The sequence below is a fragment of the Centroberyx gerrardi genome, chromosome 15 (assembly GCF_048128805.1).
Source record: "Centroberyx gerrardi isolate f3 chromosome 15, fCenGer3.hap1.cur.20231027, whole genome shotgun sequence".
NCBI lineage: Eukaryota > Metazoa > Chordata > Actinopteri > Beryciformes > Berycidae > Centroberyx > Centroberyx gerrardi.
This window is the reverse complement of record NC_136011.1, coordinates 17933471-17955823: the sequence shown is the minus strand read 5'-3', so window position 1 is coordinate 17955823 and position 22353 is coordinate 17933471. Positions and strand designations below refer to the sequence as shown.

At 44.3% G+C, this 22353-nt stretch overlaps 1 protein-coding gene across 6 annotated transcripts in view; it reads right to left on the bottom strand.

Annotated features, from left to right (window-relative positions):
• Window positions 1-288: 288 nt before the first annotated feature.
• The window catches only part of LOC139911243 (transcription factor COE3), a 67963-nt gene continuing 45898 nt past the window's right edge, over window positions 289-22353 (bottom strand). For 2 of the 6 annotated variants that reach the window (XM_071898736.2, XM_071898738.2), the window contains exons 9-16: window positions 20619-20752; window positions 20223-20349; window positions 8975-9063; window positions 3873-3938; window positions 3513-3684; window positions 2851-3036; window positions 2245-2412; window positions 289-948 (exon numbers count right to left, since the gene is read on the bottom strand). In XM_071898736.2, coding sequence (XP_071754837.1) covers window positions 917-948; window positions 2245-2412; window positions 2851-3036; window positions 3513-3684; window positions 3873-3938; window positions 8975-9063; window positions 20223-20349; window positions 20619-20752 — 974 coding nt within the window. In that variant the 3' untranslated portion in view covers window positions 289-916. The remainder of the gene's footprint in view (window positions 949-2244; window positions 2413-2850; window positions 3037-3512; window positions 3685-3872; window positions 3939-8974; window positions 9064-20222; window positions 20350-20618; window positions 20753-22353) is intronic. The other 4 variants (XM_071898741.2, XM_071898743.2, XM_071898740.2 and 1 more) reach the window with 3 other exon arrangements.

Below are 22353 nucleotides of genomic sequence, written 5' to 3'. Positions count from 1 at the left end.
ATGCATTAATATACAGTGCTAGCAAAAAAGTTGAAAAACATGGCAAAACACACTTGCTTAAAAGGAAGCTCTAGACATGGAAGTACATCATTTTCATCAACAGAGCAGAGTGTTTTGTACACGTCAGTGTGCTTGTTGAATCAAAGAGAATTGTTTTTTTTTGTTTTTTTTACTTTTGAAGATGATTTCTAGCTACAATAAATTACAAAATTTAAGTTAAAATGCAGGAATGAAACATGATACAACCTTACCCACCCAGCCCCACCCCTTTAACTTGTATTTGTTGTACTTTATGATCAATTTTCTACATTATATATCTCATATATTTTCCAGTTGAAATTCAAACTTTCTTGGCCCCTGTGTATTTTTCTCACACATAAAAATACAAAAAGTCACATTATAAAGACACACAACTGTTGTGAATCTATTAAAAGAGAGTTGAAACAGAAAACAATTTCTGAGGCAAACAAGTTCATCGGCAAATGTACTGTACATCAGTGTTTTTACTTTACAACCAAATGGTGAGTCCACAGAGTCCCTTCCAGTATTGAATGTACGGTTGATTGGACATATCCAAGGCCAAAGCACAACCCAACAGGTATACAAAATAAACACTTCATCATCCTGTGTCCTCTTCAAGGGTGATAAAATGGGAAAAAAAATTATCAACAAAAATAAACAAAAATCCCTCAGAGAAAAAAATATTGTTCCTCGTGAAATCCTTTTCTGGAGGTTGTGAAAGTCATTTAAAAGAAAAAAAAAAAATCATTTCTTTCTTTTCTTTCTTTTTTTTCTTCATCTTTAAAAACAGAGTAAGCGGTTGACTATACATTACACCAGCGTTTCGCTGTGTGCTAAGGGAGTGTCCTGTGAAGTGGTAGTGTGTAGACTGGTGCTTGAGATGACAAAAGTGCATTTACATAGGAGGGACAACCAGGCCGGACATGGCTGCAAAAAAAAAAGAGAGAGAAATAACAGATTAGTTTGTTGGGTAAAAACAGATATGGATATTCACATGAAAAATTCTGCAAATAACGTTACAATTCTGTGAGTGTGTGTGTGTGTGTGTGTGTGCGTGTGTGTGTGCATGTGTGTGTGTGCATGTGACGCTGCGCGAGTGCATGAATATATGCCTTAATGTGCCTGTTTGCGTGTGTGCCTGTGAGTGTTTGCCGTGTCCGCCAGCCTGCCGGCGCACGTCTTCCTAACGGGGCGAGTTTGAAAACCTCCCTCCTGCTCTGACATTTCAGCCCCCAGCACGCCAGTCTTGCTATGTGTGATATTTCTCCTGGCGTTGGGGTAATGGCAAACAGTGGCCCAGACTCCCAGGAGACACGGCCGTGGTGACGGCAGAGCAACAACACGGTCACTTCCCACAATGCCACAACGCTACAGTACTAGACGCTCCTCGCACTCCTTCCTTCCATCTCTCCCTTTACTCCCTTCATCTCTTTATCCTCAATTCCCCGATACTGTACAGCGCATTAGTCCTACATTTTCGCATTCCCCAAGTCCTATTTCTGTGTCATTATCCAAGAGAGATTAGGCAAGATCAAAGGTAGCTTCCGTTATTTTACCAAGACCATCTGCTTAGGATATCATTAGCAACTGTACCTCACCCTGAGAGTTTATATATTCAGTATTTTCACACGTTTTAACAATTAGGCGACTAGTGAAGTGCTGGGATGATATATTATTATATTGCTCTGAGTATATTTGTAGAGTCATGGTTGAAATGCTTTTAAGTTTGCCAGCGCAGATGATGGCAAGGCATTGCTCATTAATTTCTGCACAACATGTATTAATAAGTATGAACGTGTAGCAAGATGAACTTTAATTTCCCACTTCATTAAGCCCAATGTTATTAATCTTGGGGCACACACTACGGCTAAGCTTGTTTTCAAAGCAATCATGTTGGTCATGACACATGCACAAAACCTAATAAACATAATTACTAAAACAATTCTGGGAAGGTGTTTTCCTACGACATCAGAGAAGATCATTTGTATGAAAGGGCAACAAGGATGTATGTTTGTGTTATGTGTTTGCATAGATGTGCGACCACACTAGAGTGCAAGTGTGCACTCACGTACTTGTGTGTGTGTGTGTGTGTGTGTGTGTGTGTGTGTGAATACATGCTTGTATCGCGTCATTTCTATGTAAGTGTACGTGTGTTTGAGTGTGAACAGAAAGGTGTAAATTGGCCTGTCAAAATGAATATATTTGTAATGATTAGTCCCTCACCAAACCGGACAGAGGCCTGAGCAGCGGTATCTGACCAGTAGTCCGTAGGGAAGGGATGAGGGGGTGAGGGGGGCTCACCTTGCAGTCCGTTGCCGTTGGCGCTGGTGCAGGAGGGGGGTGGGGAGGCCTGGGGTCGGACCACAGGGGCGAAGGCGCTCTTTTGTTTAACTGCGGAGACGATAGGGAAGGGAAGGGAAGGAGGGAGGGGGAGAGCGAGAACGTGCTGTGAGTAGTGCTACAGAGGGAGAGGGCAGTTAAGGTAAGGCTGGGATAGTATTACTGCCAGGGGGGATACACGATCAGTACTCACATGGCATTACAGGCCTCTACCATCAACATCTTGTCCAGTTGAACAAATACAGGTGGCATATGGTAAAATATACATAAAAAGGAATATTTCTTGTATTTTGAGCTGCACGGGCGCTCTCCGACACACTAAAACTAAACAAGTTCCCATAAATGAATAGTAATATATCGTCATCATCAATAATGTTATAACCCTGCCATAAATGATTCATAGCAGCGGAAATGAATGTGGGAACCGCTGGAATTAAATCCGCGGCAGCTTACTACTACTATACTGTGTGATAGTGGCGGGCTACTCACTTCCATATGGGGAGTTGGCAGAGGATCCGTTGAGGAACCCAGGGGAGCTTGGCACTCCCAGGTTCATGCCGGCATTGCCGTAGCCATTCATGCTGTTGCTGACGGTGTTGTAGCTGGACTGCTGCGGGGTGCTGCTGGAGATGTAGCCCCGGGGGGAAACACTGCTGGTGTTCCGGCTGTAGCCCACTGAGGAAACCGGTGGAAGATGGAGAGGAGGAAATTCATTCATTGTTTCCTTCAGTATTTACCAGGGAAATATTCACTGATAGTGGTAAATGATAATGGAAATTGACTGCTGCAACCCATAGGGCTTCCCAAACTTTTTCATATCAAGGACCCCCAAATAAACTGCATATACTATAACATAACATTTTATAATACTGTGTCCTAAGAAGAGTTTGGTACCTAGTAAGGATTTAATACAGAACTGTATAACTGTCTATATCGTAAGTGGGGAAGGGGCAGTGAAACCTCTGTTAAAAAAAAAAAAATCCCCATCCATTTTCTCATTGTGCTAACGTCTAGTGAGCGAAAGAAAAGCCAAATCTAACTATTTCTCATTTTGCCGGGGACCCCCTGGAATCCCCTCAAGGACCCCCGGAGGTCCCTGGACCCCACTTTGGGAAGCGCTGAGTTATGGAGCCATACGCCATATCACATACCTTGGTCGTTCCCTTGTGACTCAGACACATTGACTGCTAGCTGGCTGCTGAAGGAGTTGACTCCCATCATGCCGTGGGAGGCCGTGTTAGCGAGAGAGGGGATCTGGTTGTGGTTGCGGGGAACGCTGTACAGGGCCTCGGCTATGTCAGCTGCCCTCTTCAGAATGATCTCCTGAGAAGCGGCACAGAGAAGGCAGAGGTTTTGTTATTTATGGTTTTCTGTTGCCATATTTTGCTTTGATACACAGTTTGTGAATATAGTGGTGAAAATGCCCTGAATCGGTGAATTTTCAATGGTTTCTTATTTGGCAACGAACCAGAATTATAAGCATGTGAGTATGTAGGTGTGTGGATACAGACCTGATTGTTGTGAGGCATTCCATACAGGGCTTCGACAAGATCAGCCGCTCTCTTCAGTAACACCTCCTGATGGGCAAAGCAGGAATAGCCAGTGTTAAGACCTAAACAGATTATGTTTGAAGCCCCAGCGGAGCGGACAGTAACAAACACTTAAATATCACAATCGCCATTACACAGTAGGTCGCGGTGAGCTTTAGCAATGTTTACGTATCCGACCGTCTAAATAAAAGCCACCCTGATTTAAGAGGCACCACTTCTGCCTTCATACAGCGCTACTACTTTGCTCCTTCCAACCATGCGGAGCAGTGAATAATGTTCCCTATCTTAATTAAACTGGCATAGTCCTTTAAAAACAACACCTCACCCCTGATTCTGGGCCTCACGTTTGCTCCAGAGTTCAGCGCTGAGTCCCCTCTCTTCAGAACAATAAAGTGAATTAGCTCTGGGTTAATCTAGTTCTGTTGTAATGACATTAAGGAATTTTTCAATTAACCTCTTTGACTGGCTGTTGCAAAGGACTTCACAAATGACTTCCCATCCAGCAAGAGCTGGGTGCTTGTGCCTTGGGGACACGGATGCTCAGGATGTGGTCTTATCCATGTCTGCATGCTTGCCCCCGCTTGACAATGCGGATTAGCTGTGTTGCTTTGGCTCTTAACACTGAAAATGAGTTGGCCCTGGATCCTGTTCCCCCCACTCCGTTTCAAGCTTTCAGCTAGGTGGGGTTTGGCCCGTTTGTGTGTCTTTATCTGCTCTTTGAATTGAGCACTTACAATTAAATCCCTCTCAAGGAACCAGACTGCTCTCTTTGTTTTCTATAATACAGAAGGCAATATGCTCTATGAAAACCCTCTCCCCCATTTAGAGTGCATTTAATCTGACAAAGGCAAGTTGCAGACATGGCTGTTGCGTGTGTTTTTAAAATGCTCGCTTGTTGTCACCTGCTGTAGAGCAGAGATTTGTCGACTCTGCTGTCAGAACCCTGGTTAAAAGCAATGCAAATCTGTCACCAGAAACATCTCAGATGGTGCTTGTTTTCTTCCCACATTCGCTGTGTTTTCTTTTGCGGGCCTCAGTAATTTGTCTGAAGTGTTCCATCACTTGGCAATAGCAGTGTGGGATTAAGACGGCAGCTGCCGTAAATGAATGTAAACACAGCCTTCGCGCCTTCAAACAGCGGCCTCCAAGACTTGGCCTGCATTTCCAAGGCGTAGCGTATGGGGTGTGTATGGAGTGTGTGTATGGGCCCTTTCATCCTGAGGAGCATATCTACCACAGTCCTTGATTTATCAAGATGAATCACTGTAGAAGCCACTTCCAGCGTATGCCATGCTCTCTTATAGAAACATATCGCTTAATCCACCCCAAGTTACCGGATGGGTGGCTCTTAGAATGGGCATTTACCTCTGAAATTGGTGTGTATGCTCAACGTTGCATGCATCTAGTTTGCATACAAATAAAGAATTATGGTTGTCGTGAGGCAGGTAGACTAAATGAGAGGACCAGCTGTCTTGATGTGTTCTCATCAGGCAGAACAGATTTCTCTCTCCCTTGCTGAGTGAGATAAAGTGGTTTTCTTTCTTTTTTTCTGCAGTTAATAATTACCAATAATCTATTCTATCATATTTCAAGATCTCCTACATGGCTCTCAATTTTAAACAACAATTAAAGCAATTAAGACTGTCGCGTTCGCAAGCCATGTTTCATTCTCTGTAAAACGTCCTCTCCCTCCTTGTCCATATGGTACTTTGCTGCAGCGACATAAGGACAGCTTGGAAAAAGGAGGAGAGAAAACGATATTGCCTCTCATCCTTAATCTGTCGTTTACCGCGTGGTGTCTTAACTAACCAAGCCGACTCGCAAGGCTATGCTTAAGTGGCAACCTAGTCATATCCGAGGATGATGAGAAGTGCTGCACCCAATCAACGAAGAAGTTTGTTTTCTTCTGACGAGACGCTTTCACGCGTATCAGCTCACGCTGTGAATACGATTAACACGGAATAGTGTTCTGAGGGCATTTCCATGTAAATCTCGATACTACTCCAGCATAAGTGTAATTGGCTTTCTTGTCATGGAGACATATCAGAACACACCATGTTAAATTGAAACAATTAAAGGCCTCGAATGATCTCTGTTGTTCTGTGACAAATGCGTGACAGATTTCTGCTATTGTTTGTCTTGCTTTGCATAAAGGTCTCGTGTTCAACAACTGTTTAAATGGGACTGCTCAGATGACAGATCACCTCGGATTCAGAGGCTGTTTTCTTTTACCTTACTGCTGAGAAAAATGAGAGAAGCCCGTGACAAATGATGTGTTATTAAAAATATCTAACAATAAGGTTATGTGGTCTAAAAGAGCCCAAATGTGATACTTCAAGCACTAGATTAGCACGGATGTTGTATTTATATTATCACAGTTAATAAAAGAGGGCCTAGGTTATGTAGCTTGGAGTGCTAATGCCATTATAAAACTGTAAGGCAATTACTCTGTTAGCTCTAGCCTGAGGTAATGAATGCATTTAGAAGCATAGGGCCATTAGATGAAGGTACTTCAAAGAGCACAGGAAGAGAGATTCATTTAAATACATGGGTAATTGCTTGACATGAACACATTTGTAATATTTTCTCCTTGTGGATTACACAAAGAATTGGAAAAGAATGGGCTTATGTTCATTTTGGGAGGAAAGAAAAGAATCCAAAGCAATCAGCTTAATAATAAAACAATATTGGGTTTCCACTTTTAATTTCATAATGAATCTAATTTGTTACAGAAGAGAGAAATTGAGTGTGATATAATGTGATATCCAGTCTATTTGTCCATTACTGCCAGAGGGCACAAAATGGTATTATAAATTGTCTTTTTTATATTATGAATAGAAAATTGTTTTATAACAAGATCTTAAAAAGGAGGGTGAATTCCAAAGTCTCTCTTCACTTAACGCGATGCCCGCAAACCAATCTCCTTTCTCATCACTTGACTGCTCACACTTATTACTTTCATATTCACCCTGGACTTTGCATTGAATTTTTATATCTCCACTCCTCCCACAGGGTCAGACTGTCATCTACGATGTTGTCTTAGAATTACGAGGTAAACTTCAATCAGAGGCAGCTTCCCCCCTTTTTTCTCTGTGTAGCAACAATATTAGCGTGCATCCCTTGCTATCCATGAGCACTCCCATATTGGCTTTCTGTCTCCTTACAATTACCACGTGTCTTACTGGTCCCAGGGAGAAGGCTGGTGGAAATCAATAGCGCAGTAATATTATCAACTGGAGGGTGAAGTCATTGGGGGGGAGGGGGGGAGGGGGGGTGTAGAGGCGGTGAGTGGGCTCGGTGTCGATTTGCCTTTCTGCTAATGCACACCGCGCGTCCTCCAGCTTTATCTTCTTTTTATAGAGTCTCCCTACCTCACCTGCACCCTGTAATGGCTGTTCTCTATATGCTGTTTCTGTTCTCATTCCAAACGTACATGCCAGCCTCAGCCTGCCGCGGGCTGTTTTATTGGGAATGTGCTTTTGACCCCGAGAGCCGACCCTCAGATGGCAAGCTTAACAATGACGAATCACTTGGTGGGATCATTTACATGCCCCCTGAACCCCATATTTGGGTCCATTAGAGAGCAAATCAAATATTTATGTTGTTTATTGGAAGTGCAGGGTTTCATCTCACTCTGTGATTGTTTCATGCAAAGGCTGGGAGACCTTGCTATATTAAGTATACACACACCCAGGAAACTAATCTTGGGTTCAGTGTCAAAATCTGTCCCACAGCCAAAGACGCTTTGAATTCAAAGGAAGAAGTCAGGCTTCTGTGTAATAAAGCTATGTTTAACATTATTGCTCTCTTTGTTCATACGCTGTAGATTTTGCAAAGACACTCTGACTTACAAAATTGAAAGAGTGTAGCTAGATTGACCGGCGATGCCCGCTGAGACGCAGAAAGTCATGTGGATATTAAAGGTAAGTGTACTTTACCTTTTGGTCTACGTTTACAGTTGAAATTAGAGTAACATTTCATGTCTAGGTGTTGTTTTCTGTCTCCATGGGGACCGAGTCTAATTGAAACACTTCATATACTGAACCAGGGACTGACTGTGATGTCGTATTTCTTCAAATTGACTTGGTCAAACGTCTATAGCTACCACACAGTCTGTTCTTTATTAAATTGTCCGTTGGACGTTAATGATATTGCTGTGTTGCATGCTGGGATTTAATAGATAAGGTCTTTAAAGGTTTTATGGTATTATTAAAACTCTGAGGTGGTCACCACTTTACTACATGCCAAGGGGTTTTGAACAAACTAATCAGTCATATTATTACACTTGACGCATCTGGAATGCCACTCACCAAAATGGGTGCTAGCAGGGTAGCAATTAGTGAAAACAAAGATAGATTTTATCAATAGGAAATAGAAAGAGTGAGAGAATCAAAGGGTTTCTGCAGGCGAAAAAAATAGTTGTGTGGCTTAGTTTTCATATTCAAGTCCACAAATATGACAACCTATTTATGTGCCACACCAGTGCGTTTAAAAATGAAGGGGCTTTCAACTCCTTCACCGAGGTTCAAAAGAAAACAATAAGAAAGCCAAAGCATAATAACATGCAGTCTTTGTCTATTAGCCACACTAAGACTAGGGGGTTTACGGCACAGGGTTCTGTAAACAAAAGATTAAACCAAATCGAGCTGTAGAAAATGAAAGGAAAACATGAGTGGGGTAATGAGGGTGCAGACGTCGTTTCTGACCAGATTACCATCTCCACAGACTACTGGAGAGGAAAACGCCTGATTGAGCTATTTTACCACACAGAGAGTTTACGCCTCTCTCCTCACACAAAACCAATACCATTACCACACTGGTTAGTGGGTAAGCCACATATGTGAAGCAAAGCTGTTAGGGTTTGGGGGTCACAGTGTTCTGCTTTGATGGTAATGTTGTGTTGCTTACTTGTCACATTCAGAGCATTAAGGCATTATTTCAACTGTTTGTTACATGACTTCTGTTTTGACTGCTGCAGATTGTGAAAGCTTTTAACGGAGGCCACACATTTACAGTAGTGTGTTGCTCTGTGTGTTTCTAGGGAGAGGAGACACTGCACTGACCTTTGGTAACCTCTCCGGATCACCTGGGTGCCTGGGGATGACCTTCTGCAGCCTCTGGAAACCATAGTCGATGGTAGGCTCGTTCAGGGCTGAAAGGAAGGGAAGAAGGGAAAAAAAGAAAAATTAGAAATGTTTCATGACTAATTTTGCCGGAGACAGGAAGAAACTAATTGAGAAATCTGTTAGAGTTTACTGTACAAAAGTCATTTCAGAATGCCTAATTTCAAAGAAATCTCGGGGGTGAGCCGATGTTTTATGAAACAGAAGCGGCTCGGGGGGCCAGCCGTGGAAAATGACATGGGTTCCTCTGACACTTGTGTCACCAAGTGTTATTCCATTAACAGCCGTGATGACCTACATCAGTCTGAGAATCCTTCAGAGGGACCCTCCCCCTTTTTATCTGCTTGAGAATATTGACTACAGCAAACTACATAGCAGGGGTCTTTTAATCTAACAGAGCTTTAATAATCTGTGAAAGGCTGTCCACACATTGATCTACAGTAAGTTGCTGTCATTTCACCCTTCTGCACCAACTGTACTGCAACACTGGGCCTGTGAAATACGGCAGCGGATCCCACGGAGCCATTAATCTCTCCCACCCCTCAAATAGTAATCTGGGGCATGAGGCATATTGGGCGATGAATCAGAGGCACAAAGTAAATGAATCATAACCCAGACTTTGGTGAGAGCAGGGCGTTTTATGTCTGACAGTCCTAATGGGTAATTGAAGGCTTCCTTACAGCTCCGCCTGATTCTAAACAATCATGTGTACAGCCATAGGCAGGACAGGCAAGGGAGGGAGGGCAGAGGAGAGAAGGAGGGGAGGAGGGGAGGAAAGGAGGAGAGCGGTGTAAAGGGGGAAGGAACGACTTAATAGAGAACATCACTTCTCAATGTAGATATCATTTTCAGGAGAGTAACTCCGCCGAGCGAGGCGCTTCATAAATCAATGGCTTTCTATGGAGACTAATAAGAGCTGCCTGCCTCTATTCATTGTTCAGCCTGTAATTTGGCCCATCACTCATTACTCAGCATGTAATTTCAGCATTAACACCGCACAGCTCGCTGAACCTGCTGAACACCAGAGAACGTGAAGGCAGGCGAACGCCCCACACACACACAGGCAGGCAGGCAGGCAGGCAGGCAGGCAGGCAGACAGGGCCACTGGAGCACAAGCCAGGGAGCCACGGCAGAAACAGCGGAGGAAAAGCAACACTTATATCTCTCACTCTTTCTTTTGTTCTCTCTCGTCCACATAAATGCACATGCAGGCATGCTCGCACACACTAAACACACAGACACACACACAAACATACAGTACTCATGTACTCACACTCACACGCACAATCAAACACATGCACTACTTGTGAAAAAACCTGAATACAGTAATTGCTAGCTCGACTGTGATCAAGTGGAGCAATTATGTGTTCAAGCATGGACAATGCAGCGTACTAATCAATAGCAAGGATCTAGCTTGCACATACAGTGGTATTCAGCCCTATTGGCCACACACACCTGAATAAACCCCACGCCACAACAACATACACCCCAGGAAATCTGATTTGACATGTCATCATGCATCCTGAAAACGACAAAGGTCTGCTTGGGAACGTGGGGGAACGCCATCTTCTCCTTAATAAAGGATTGATCTGCAGTATTGATCGTACATGACAAGGCTGTAGCGAGGAATTTGCCCTCTTTCTTTTGTTATTTCCACCCCCTTTCTTATCTATGCACTCTGGCAGTCCCATGCATACGTACACGGGCACGCGCACGAGCGTGCGCATGTGCGTATGTGTGTGAGTGCGCGCGGCCGCCCGAGTGCGAGTATGTGCATGGTAGCCCTGCCAGACCCCGCTGCTCAGTGTGATGTAAATTGTGTATGTGTAAAAAGCACTCCATAATCAGGCCATCCATCATCAGAGGCTGTCAGTGGGCTCTCTCAGGGTGATACATCACGCTCTCCTGTCCTCTGCCTCAGCTGGGGCCTACACAACCCGCCGGGCATGCTGGGAACGCAGCCGGAGAGACGTACAGTACAGGACGAGACCTAGGTTGGAAGAGGTGTACTGTTTGATGTGCCTTTCCAATGATAATGATGCCCTACTGTAAATGCAGAAGCAAGAATTTTGATGAATGTTTTTTGGAGGGTAGGATATCCGGTACTCAAAAATGCAGTAAAAACAGTTTAAATTGGATTTTATCAGCAGTTTTGATTTACTGATTTTAATCCTTTAATCCCCCTTTTTTTTTTTAATTACTGAATAGGAGTTTTTACTTTTTATATAATAAAAGTGCTTACATATGGGGAATGAAGTGTGTCAAAGAGAATACAAAATATCTAAAGTGGTAATGGTCGCGTACTGCGTCTAAGTCTCGGTTTAGAACGTGGCTCAAGGTTCTGGGACAGCGGTCCGAGTATCAGGCATGATCTCCACATGTCGACATGTCGCCATCTCATCTATCATGGAGATGATCTTTGTAACAACCCCGGCGTAATGAAATTGGTGACACAGACCGCCATCTGCTATTGATTTCATGCAAATGCTTTTGACAGCTGATGGAGACTTGCATTAGCGCTAAACGGTGCTGTCAGTTGATGAGTTGACAGTTTTGTAGTCATAGCATGTACACTCGCGCAGACAGACACAGACAATGTCAATAATCCTATAAGAGCTGCTGATGATATATACTTAGCACTTATATTCATTCTGGACAATAAATGTGTGATGTGCTACAGTATTCATTGCATTGCTTCACATGGATTTAAGTGGATTTATTTTTTTTTAAAGCAGAGATTTTCTTTCATTTGCTCTGTTTTTACAAGGGTCATTTGGACTGCTCTTCTTACACCACTTCTCTCACACCACACACACTTCCAGTAGCCTGCCCCCCCCCCCCCACCCCCCCCCCACTTTCCTTTCACTCCCACTCCTATCCCGTCGACCCTGTGTCTTTTTTAAACCCTCTAACATCTTTCTGTTCCAACTTCACACTCTGTCCTAAACTTTGCTCTCTTCCAAAGATATAACAGGCAAATCTAGCTCTGTGATGCCCTTGCATGACTCCATGCATGCCAAATTTAGTTTGGCCCTCCTCGTCCTTCCAACACAATACGGTGAGGGAAGGGGGGGGGGGGGGAGTGAAAGGAGTGTGCCCCCCCCTCCCCCTCCCCCCCCCCCCCCCCGCAAGGGTTCTCAGTCGCCGCAAGGAAACATGAAACCCTCCACACACATCCCATAAATCCTGCACTGGGTGGGGAGTCTAGCTGAGGGGAGGAGGGAGTGAGGAAGGTGGGGGAAAGGAGGTGGAGGGGGGTGGGGGTGGGGGGGTCGCTGGCACGTTCCAGTCACGCCCGCTTCCCGGCCCGCGGCCAATCAATACCACTTTCCTGTTTTAGAGGCGGGTAATTATGAGGTGGAGAGATTGTGTGACCTCTCACCCCTGCTGCATTACTCGCCTGATATTAAGATAAATTGCCTGATTTTGGGTAAACATATGCTGCAATTCAAACTGTCAGCACTGGTTTGCTCAGGGATAATTTGTATTGATCTCCTGGCTTCTTCCCCATTTTGCTTACTGACCTCATGGATAATTAGAGAAAAAGAGACACGGGGAGGTAAGGCAGGGCTTGCATTTGAATACTTTGCAGGAGAGATGAAGAGAGCGCGGGGGGGCAGAGCGAACGTTATGGACTAATAGAATTTTCATTTTCTCTCATCTTCTGTTCAGCTTTAGACAGGTTAGATGTTTTGTTCAATTACATCACTTATATCTTTTTCCCTGCTCGTGTTACATGTAAGGAGATATAATTGTTCATGGATTTGTTTCGATGGTTTCATTTCAGAGATGATTAGAATTTAACAAAAGCAGTGAGACAACAAAGTGACAGCAAACATGTTTCAATTGAACCAGCTGACAGCTAAAGGGTAAGAATTATTGCCACATTTGAATAAAATGAACATGGTAACTGATTTCTCGACAAAGGAACAGATCCACTGAAGAGTGCGCTCTTTCTTCATGGAGGTTTGGAGGAAAATTTTATGAATATTTCAGTAATTTCCTCACTCTAGAGAGTGAATGATCATGTTTCAGAATATGAAGAAATGGAATGCATGACTTGGTGTGCAGCTGTGACCATATCATTTCCCATTTTGAATATCACACACGCGCGCACACACACACACAAACGAACACACACACACACACACACACACATACATGGCAAGGCTTCAGTGGAATTCCTCTGCCTGGAATGTGCACTTCCCGATCTTATTTTGATCTAACGCCTTAATCTACTCTGTCGTCCTTCTTTGCCACTAACACATTTTCTCGGAGAGCTCCTTTAGCCGCCCCACCCGAGCCACTTTGCTTAAAATGTAGAGTGGACGGCGTGTACATGGCATCTGAGTGTGGTCTGCTGCTCCTTCTCCATGTTCTCTAGAAATAGGACATGAGTAACCGCTCTACAGGAACAGTGTAACATGGCCGACGTTGGCAGATAGAAGTGCTTACATGGCAATACACCACTGTGTGCCCTCAGTCTATGGAAGTGGATTGAACACATGTATTGACTTACAGTATCGGGGTATAAACATAGGGAAATGTTTGAGCAAAGCAGTAAATTTAAGGGAAATTGTTCCTTGTTAAGTCTATGGGCTTGAATGGAAGCTTGCACAGAGTACTAGCATTCCTGCCAGCCATTACAGCTTATTACGATAACTCTATCTTTCCAGGAGATAAAAACCTAGCCTTGTTGCCATTTGCCAGCTATTACTTTCGCTAATTATACTTAACTGCTTCGAGCTTATCTCCACTCCTCCTACACCATTGAGCAGTTATTTTTTTCTTTCCCCTTAACACAAATTAGAGGTGGAGTGGGAGTTGGAAAGGGGGAGACAGATAAACAGCACAGGCAGAAGTTCATTCAAGTGTTATTGCATTTGTGACTTGTCAAACAGTCTAACCGAAGCCTTCTAGGCACCTGCAGTCTGTTAGATGGATGAAGGTCACAATAGCATCACCACACATAATCACCTCGTCTTGCATGTATGGTTTTGACCAGTTCAGTGGAGACAGAGGAAAAGCCAATTTCATCCAAGGGTTACTGTCAGTAGTTAAACTTGTATACAGTACATACTCAGAAGGCAAGATATTCAGAAGTCATGCTGCTGCTCCACAGTATATATTATATACTCCTGTGTTGAGAGAATAGAAAACATGCATGCAGATGTAGAGACCATCTTTAAAACCAAACCAAGCCAAATTGGAATTTTCACAGCAAACCCACGCAAAGCAAACCTCAACTGTTTTAACACTGACCATATCATCTCCATCCACTGCAGCCAGTTATCACTGAGTGATTCCATCTCCAGCAGTCTCAAGATGAACAGGAAATTAAAATTTCAAAGATCTGCAGTTAAGATAAATCAATGGAGACAGATCAATGTTCATTGAAATTTCATGAACTTTGAGCCAATACAGATGAAAAAACCTCGACAGTTACAGTCTCCAGCAGATATTGCTCCTGCAACAGATAAAATGTAATTAACACGGTTAAAAGGGAGCGATGTTACAGATTGCACATCCATAATTTCAAACTCCCTCATATTGGTCGTATTATTAGAAAGGGCCGAAGACACCTGTTCAATCCTCTTAGATGACATCTAAAGTATGTGTGCCACTTCTCTAAGGACGTCGGTGGACTTTCACACATTACCGGCCAACAGAAATCAAATGGGTTCCCTTCACAGCTGATTGCAGGCGCAAATTAATATTGTAAAATGAAGATCAATACATGGACGGGGCACAGATCGATGACGGCTAAATTACGGCCGCGTTTTCCCCCTCATTCAAGATGAGTTGTGTTTTCCTCTCAAAGTCAATACCGTGCAGCCTCCCTCATTCATTTCTCAATAAACTTGCCGATGAATTTCAATCAAAATGCGGCAGTGGAGGAGGGATAGAGGAGGGGGGTGGGGGGGTGGGGGGGGGGTGGAGTTCTTTTAAAGCCCGTTGGGTGTGGAACATACTGAAAATGGGGCAAGAAGGGGAGGTACAGGGAGAGGGAGGAGGGGAGAGATCCTCGTCTATCAAGAGCCCCCCCCTCCCCGCCTCCTCCGTCTATCTTTCTTGTGGCAGAGGACTGATGCTGTGACTTCGTGAGGACAATCCATTTAAAGAGCCATTACAAAACAGACCTCTAACAATACAGTGGGACAAAAAGTGTGTCCAATTAAAATTAAATCAATGAATACCATCCTTACAGAAAAAAAGAAAAAAAAAAAAAAAAAAAAAAACACACACACCCATACTTTCATTTTTCTCTTGAAAGTGATACCCACAATACATTTCACAGAGAGGTATAATGGGTAAAATACATGCTCAACTGCAAGTACTTATTTCAATCAATTTCCCGGAGCTGGATTTCACAGGTCACTTGCTGATAACACGCTGTGGAATAATGCCACAGTGTGCTTCTCAAAGCCTACCTGACAAGCTGCCTGACAGTGGGGGAGTTCGAGCACGTGTCACGTCAGCCCTCTAATTGGACACAAGGACCTTCCTCCGTGGAACCTTGTCGCGCTCCACACAAGCTCACAAGGCCTTCAAAACCGAACCCATCTAACTTGGCAACGAGTGTCTGCTCCACTCCTGCGGAGCTAGTGCTAAATACCAGAGTCGTAATGAGACAGGCAGGTATGGGGATGCGGCTAGGATAACATGCTTTGACACATGCTAAAACTGTTGTGCCAACCGGTTACAACCCACTTGACTGTGGCGATGACATTTGTAAATGCCTATTTCATCCTTACTTGTTGGAGCGGTTCATACTGTAGGGTGAATTACCACAAATCTGCAGAAGATTACTAGGCTAACATGTTGCTACAGTTTATTGCCAATGCATAAGGATTTTTAAATATACAGTGTAGTCTTTGGGCCTTATATAGCAGTATTTGGCGTGTGTTTTTAAGTCCTCTTCTAAGGCTGATCTGTTTACATACCTCCGTGAATGCCTTTGATTATAGCATATCTTTGCTGTAGGTCACACCCCGTCGCTGACCAGCAACCACTGGCGTACCAAACCCAACCCTGCAGAACAGGAAATGAAAAGGAAGCTCTCCATCTGATCAGCTTCTGAGTCTGGGACTTCAAAGTGCTGCGTGACGACGGGGCGGAGGGGAGACGTAAGGATAGGCCCGATACACAGGCCGAGCGACACAGGGCCCTATCTGATGTGCTCCGATAGAGACGTCTGTGGTTGTTTACTTAATTTTTTTTTTTTTTTTGGTCAAGGACGACATAATCTTTTTTTGTGTAAAAGGAGGTTTAATTTTGGATTGGAGGGCTGGATATCACTATTTATATCTCTATGCGGCGCAAGGAAGTCGGCAGTTTAAAGTTTAGGTGGAAATCGACTGTACATGCATATTGTATAGACATAGAAACAATATATCCTTTGAAGATTTTTTTTTAACATTAATAAGTGAGTAAGTAACTAGTAGATGAAGCTTAAATAAAAAAAGGACCTTACTTCTGCACTATCAACATCTTCCTTTTCCATCCCTTACACGGCTGACATTTCTTGATCTCCACCAGTATTGAGTGAAGCACACATGACCCCTTTGTCCTTATGTTGATGAATGACTGCCTCATACCCATTTTGTCAGATTTTGGTGCAGTGGAGTCGATAGCGTCACCTTGACAAGGAAAGTTTGTGATCCATCAGCCCTCAAGGCTGTCTGGCCTCAACTAAGGCCTGGCAAGAGCAGCTCACTGTATGGGGCATCTGCTCCATCCAAAATCCTTCACCCAGTGTGCTGCGATCCTGTGAGGTCGAACGAGTGGCTCTTGTTACTGCCGCTTTACAGAGGAAAGGAGAAAAAAAAAAAAAACACTTGACTTGTACTAATAGCTGAGAAGCCATGCTGGTCACCAAAGGTCTGAAGACGAAGCACCCTGTCAGTGCCCAGCTTGGGAAATTAGCAAATAATGTTCCCTTCCCCCTGACAAATGTGTGACAGCTCGCCTTCGCCAATCATTCTCTCCTAACGTTATGATGCATGTCCCGGATCCCCACTAGAGGATACAGGCGAAGTTTACTGACCCTCAATTTACCCATGACAAATGGGGTCCCGGTAAATGTGCGTTTTCTGGGGCGCGGAAGGGGTTCATTTTAAGCAATCCTGGTTATATGGATGTCACTGATTAGGATAAATAGTGGCTGAGTGTGTTAGGACTGCTAGCAGAACCATATTACCAAGGGCCTGCATCGCTGCCCCTGGAGGGGAGCTCTCATGGAAACTTGGCTAAGATAGAAAACCAAAAGCTCTGATGCAATTAGGTGCTTAAATTGGATAAATTGTGTGGTCAAAGTTTTTATTTATGATTTACTCTTTCATACAGTACTGTAACTATGTGGTAAAGAGGTTACAATGCAACAAATGAGGTTGCAAATGGAGGCCTTTTGTATATAAAAAGTGTCCTATCAAACAAGCACGTACTCTCTGCAGTGCTTAATAAAGTGTAAAGTATAATAATGTATTGACTCAGGTACAGCTAGGACTTCTCCTTTTGATTTTCTACAACCTTGCTGACAGTTGGTTCTACCAGCTGTCTTGACCAATGGATAACCAATACATGGATTAGACGGAGGACAAGCCAGCTCCAAGGGACAACACTTTGTTGGAAGGTAAAAGGTATAGACTGTATCGCAAAATAGCTACCATGTCATGCCTTTAAAAATGTGCCAATTAAAGTACAGATATAAACTCCTTGAAACAGTCTGTAAACTACAGTCCACTGAAGTTTTATATAGTGTGTCTGTGTGTCTCATTAGTGTTTTAAACATTCAATACAGTCAATGCCTACAGGATTATTTGATATGCACTACAGGGTGCTCTCTCTCTGAGAATGGATTGTGAGTTTTGGAGCAGTTCCAGGGTACTAACCCGAGTGAGGACGTGTCCCTCTGCTGTTCGAATCGACTGCAGTCTCCTCTATGTTGACTCTTGGTAATTTGTGATAATTTCTTAAATTGAGCGAGTTAAATCTCCACAATTAGGGTGGTGGTGCAAGAGTCAACATGAAAAAAAGGTCTAAAAAGGCGCTCCTCTCAAGGCAAGCTCTCAAGTCATGCTTGAAGCATATGCTTTGATAACTAGACCTTTGATATGCACATGTTGCTCTCCTTTAAGACACCGGAACATTCTGTGCCTTTCAGACAGCGCCATGTCACTACATGCCCTTTTTGGCCCATGCCATTTGCTATTGTAACTGTAGGTCATTTCTAATCTATTTGAGTAGCTCATGTAACGTTTGTTCAAGTGCTGTAAGACAGAAGGAAAGCAGTTATATGGTTTGAAAAAAGCCGTTTCACTCTTAAATACATGATCCAATCTCTTTTGCACTCAATGTAAGCTTCATCAGCCTGTTCACATTTTAATGTCCGAGAGAGGTAGCTAACATCCTATCGCCTAGCAATTACTGTACATATGGAATCAGTAGTACCTAATTCTATCGTTATGCGTCCTGCTCTCTCTAACGGTTTCATTCTCTCAAGCGTCGACCCTTGTACAATCAGGGTGAGCCACACAGGGAATAGCAGAGCGGAGGAGCCGGACCTGTCTATTGGTGACTTTCTCTTTTAATTCACCGCACTAATCAATTGTACCACCGTTGCCTCCCGGGGTAATTGTATCTTTATACTAACTGGAAGTGAGTAGGAACCCGGGGAAGACAGAGAGGAAGAATGGGGGGGGGGAAAAAATCAACAAAGATAGAGAGAAGGGGACACGTTTCCCCAGTAAAACCTGATGGTAATCATCCCAATCCGCTTAGCCTGTGTGACTAATGGGGTCTGTTCTTAAGGGACCTGGCACTTTCACCGGGGTGCTATAGAAGCCATTAATGTCTTAACTTATACACCTTCTCAGGGCTCCGCACTAACACATTTACACACACACACACACAGACACACACCCGCACACTCACACACAGAGTCACACACGCATACACCACACTCGCACACACACGGTTTGTCACACGCACACACACACATATACATCACGCTTGCACACACGCTTGCGCACACACACACACGCAAACAGACACACACACACACACACTTACGCAGCACACTACACTCTTGTTTCATTATCCCGGTGCCTTGTTGGCCTCTGCTCCGCTCCTGCTAGGGAGGTTAAATGCAGGAGAGCTGGGCCAGACTGCACGGTTGGAGGAGAAGGGGACGGATGGCTGGGGGGGCGGCGGTAGAGGTTTGGGGAGCGGGAGGGTGAGGGGTGTGGGGGGGGGGGGGGGGGACTTGATGAGAAACAGCTGCCCCAGGATGGAGGGGTCTGGGTGGGGGTTTAGGAGGGGGTCCAGCCCCCACTTTGCAATTCTGCTGTGCTCAAGGCCAAGGCTGCGCCGGAGGCCTGGGGGTGCTGGGGGAAGTGAGAGTGCTGCGACGCGCCCCCCGTTTCATTCTGCCCATCAGAGTTGGAACAGACAGAGGCTTCCAGGTCAGACAGGCTGTGACCCCCGCAACCTCTGTCTCCTCACCAATGATGACAGATAAGACCACCACTTCCTTCTGTTAGCCAAGATAATCAGATCCCTTACTTATAGTGTGACATACACACTCTCTCTCTCACACACGTATGCTCTCCCTCTCCGCTGTTTCTCTGCACTTTTTCTTCCCTCTCTCTCCCATGCATTCATATGAACCGCACTTGAACGCACCCACACACACACACACAGACATACTCGCAGACACGCACATGCACATAACCTAGATATTGCTTTTCTAATCTGATTCATAAAAAAATGAAACCACATTTTGCCTTACAAAATCAGCAAATTAACAGAAAGCATTATCTATCTCACAACAGGGTAGATAAAGAGAATTGGCAGAATGAGTTATCCTGACAGCTTGAGTTTAACAGAGCTTGGCAGCGCCCCTGTATAATGGCAGGTCAGGGAGGGGGGTGGGGGTGGGGGTGGGGATCGAGTTGCACTTGTAGAAGCCCCTCCGCGAAACACCTTTTAGCTAGCCGTGCAGATCTCACACATTTAACATTCCAGCAAGCAGGGCCCTGGTTAGTTCATTATTAGCGCCTGGACGCGGGGCTGAGGGCTCCATCCAGAGAGAGGGAGGGGAGGGAGGGGCGCAGGAGGAGCCCCCAGCCTGCAGAGAGAGAGAGAGAGAGACAGACGGACAGAGAGGAAGAGAACATTTTTGACTCACCAGTATAGACGAATCTCCCAGGGGCACCTTTGCAGAACTGCTTGGACTTGTAGGACAGCGTGACTTCCACAACACCGGGGATGTGCCGAGGTGGGGTCTGCACTCGGATGGCGTGGGGAGTTATCAGCTGGATTAGAGAGGAAAAGAAAAGAAATAATGAGGTTCTCCACTCTAACAAGCTACAGAAGTAGATCTGTAATGTTATTGCTGCTGGCTAGAAATTTTTGTTTAGTCTCTTTTGAGTAAAATAGATTTTCTAAACTAAAACGAGCCGCATTCCTGACATGTCGGCTCTATTTCAATCAAAGTTATAGTACAGAGAGAGAATAATGAAATCTTGCATCATCAAATTGCACTGACTCCAAAAAGCATATTTCAACATTTTAGGCATCATACCTCGCTCCATACGAGCATGGTCCCGAACACGACTTGCAGGCCATCAAAGAAGTTGTCCCCTATGATGATGACAGTGGCTCCTCCAGTGGTCCATCCCTCACTGGGACTGATGGCCTTGATGCACGGGGTGGCTGCTTATCCAAGACAAAGAGAAGAGCAAATTCAGCATCTTGGCTTCCACATTCAGGCCCATGTCTCTTTCCACACAGACATATCACTGCATCACCTCCACGTTCAGCCCTCCATGTCTCTCTCACAAAGACATATCATGGAAATTACCCCTGGAAAAAAAATGATGGATTTGTCCTTTAAGGCATGAGAATCAAAATCATTTATCAGCGCGCTGGAGTGGTGTAGTTAAGCAGACCCTTCAAATGGTCCACTTCACAAAGGCTAAACGCCGGGCTCGCCAGGAAAATGATTTGATGGAGCAAATTATGTGTCAGGGCAAATGTAGCTATCAGAATTGATTAAGCATGCACCCGCATGTACAGTAAAATTTCAAAGTTGAACACATCTTAAATGAGTCAAGAACACAGGCTGTTAAAGTGGAAATGACAAGCTAAAGCTTTGCTGGTTCATGTTATTTCATTACCTTTGTTCTGCATATACAATACAATGCAGGCACATTGCTCAGAGTGTAGTTTCAGGTTTCATAACGTGAAATGCACTCATGAATTATTCAGATTTAGTTTTTTCTTTCTTTTTGTGATCGATTCAATCCATTTCATATTGTTTATTACAATGCTTTTCATCTGGCATGACTTCTGCTACATAGCTCTGCCATTCATCAACAGTCCGGGTTGTTATTATAATCTAATTTGAGTGATCTGGTGCCTCACATTCACTGTCATTTGATGCATTACCTTAATATGGTGCTCAGCACAACACCGTGTTTACAACAGAAATAGCATGACAGCTAGCCATAAAATAGCAATATCAAATTTAATCTATTTCCATCAATATCTTTTAATACACTATGAATTGTGCATGTTTTTCCTACTCCTCAAAATGTGCGCAGCTATTTCAGCAAGTTCCTTTTCTTTACAAGCTCAGTTCTAAACCTCTATTATCCTTTCCATCCAGTAAGTAAATCACAGTCGGCCATTGTTGTATGGATCACCTCAGACAAGACATCTCCCTTTGTTTGCCTTGCTGTTGGGTCTGTTCAGGTCATGTTTGCTCTCTCTCCCTGCCCATAAAGTGCACACACACACATTGGTACTACAGGGAATCTGACTTTAACAGGCGCTGTTGACTTCATGCTAATCACCTCGTACAGATTTTCATTTGTGAGGCCTGGAGGAGTGACATTTGCTTTCCTTAATTGCGAAGCGGAGCGTCTGAAAGAGGACCAACCCTCTATGGGCATGCTGGGCCCCCTCTAAGGGCCTGACCTTCATCAGTGCGGACGATTACGGCAAATAATTCACCCTTCAAAATTACTGTAAACAAATTGACTTTGGGGATGAGAGAGAGGGGGGCAGGAAGGAGGAGGAGGCAAGAAGAGGGCCTGATGGTGACGGTGACTGTTGGGGGGCAGCTGCAGCCTGAAACCTACGACACGCATACAGAATCACACACACGCAAACACACACGCACACACACACACAGAGACACACACACAGACACACAAACACAGACGCACCACCTCGGAAATCCCAAAGCCCCCCTCCCACACACAGAAGGACCCATGGAGAGGCAGCGACTGAGGCCCTAAGCCGTCCACCCTTCT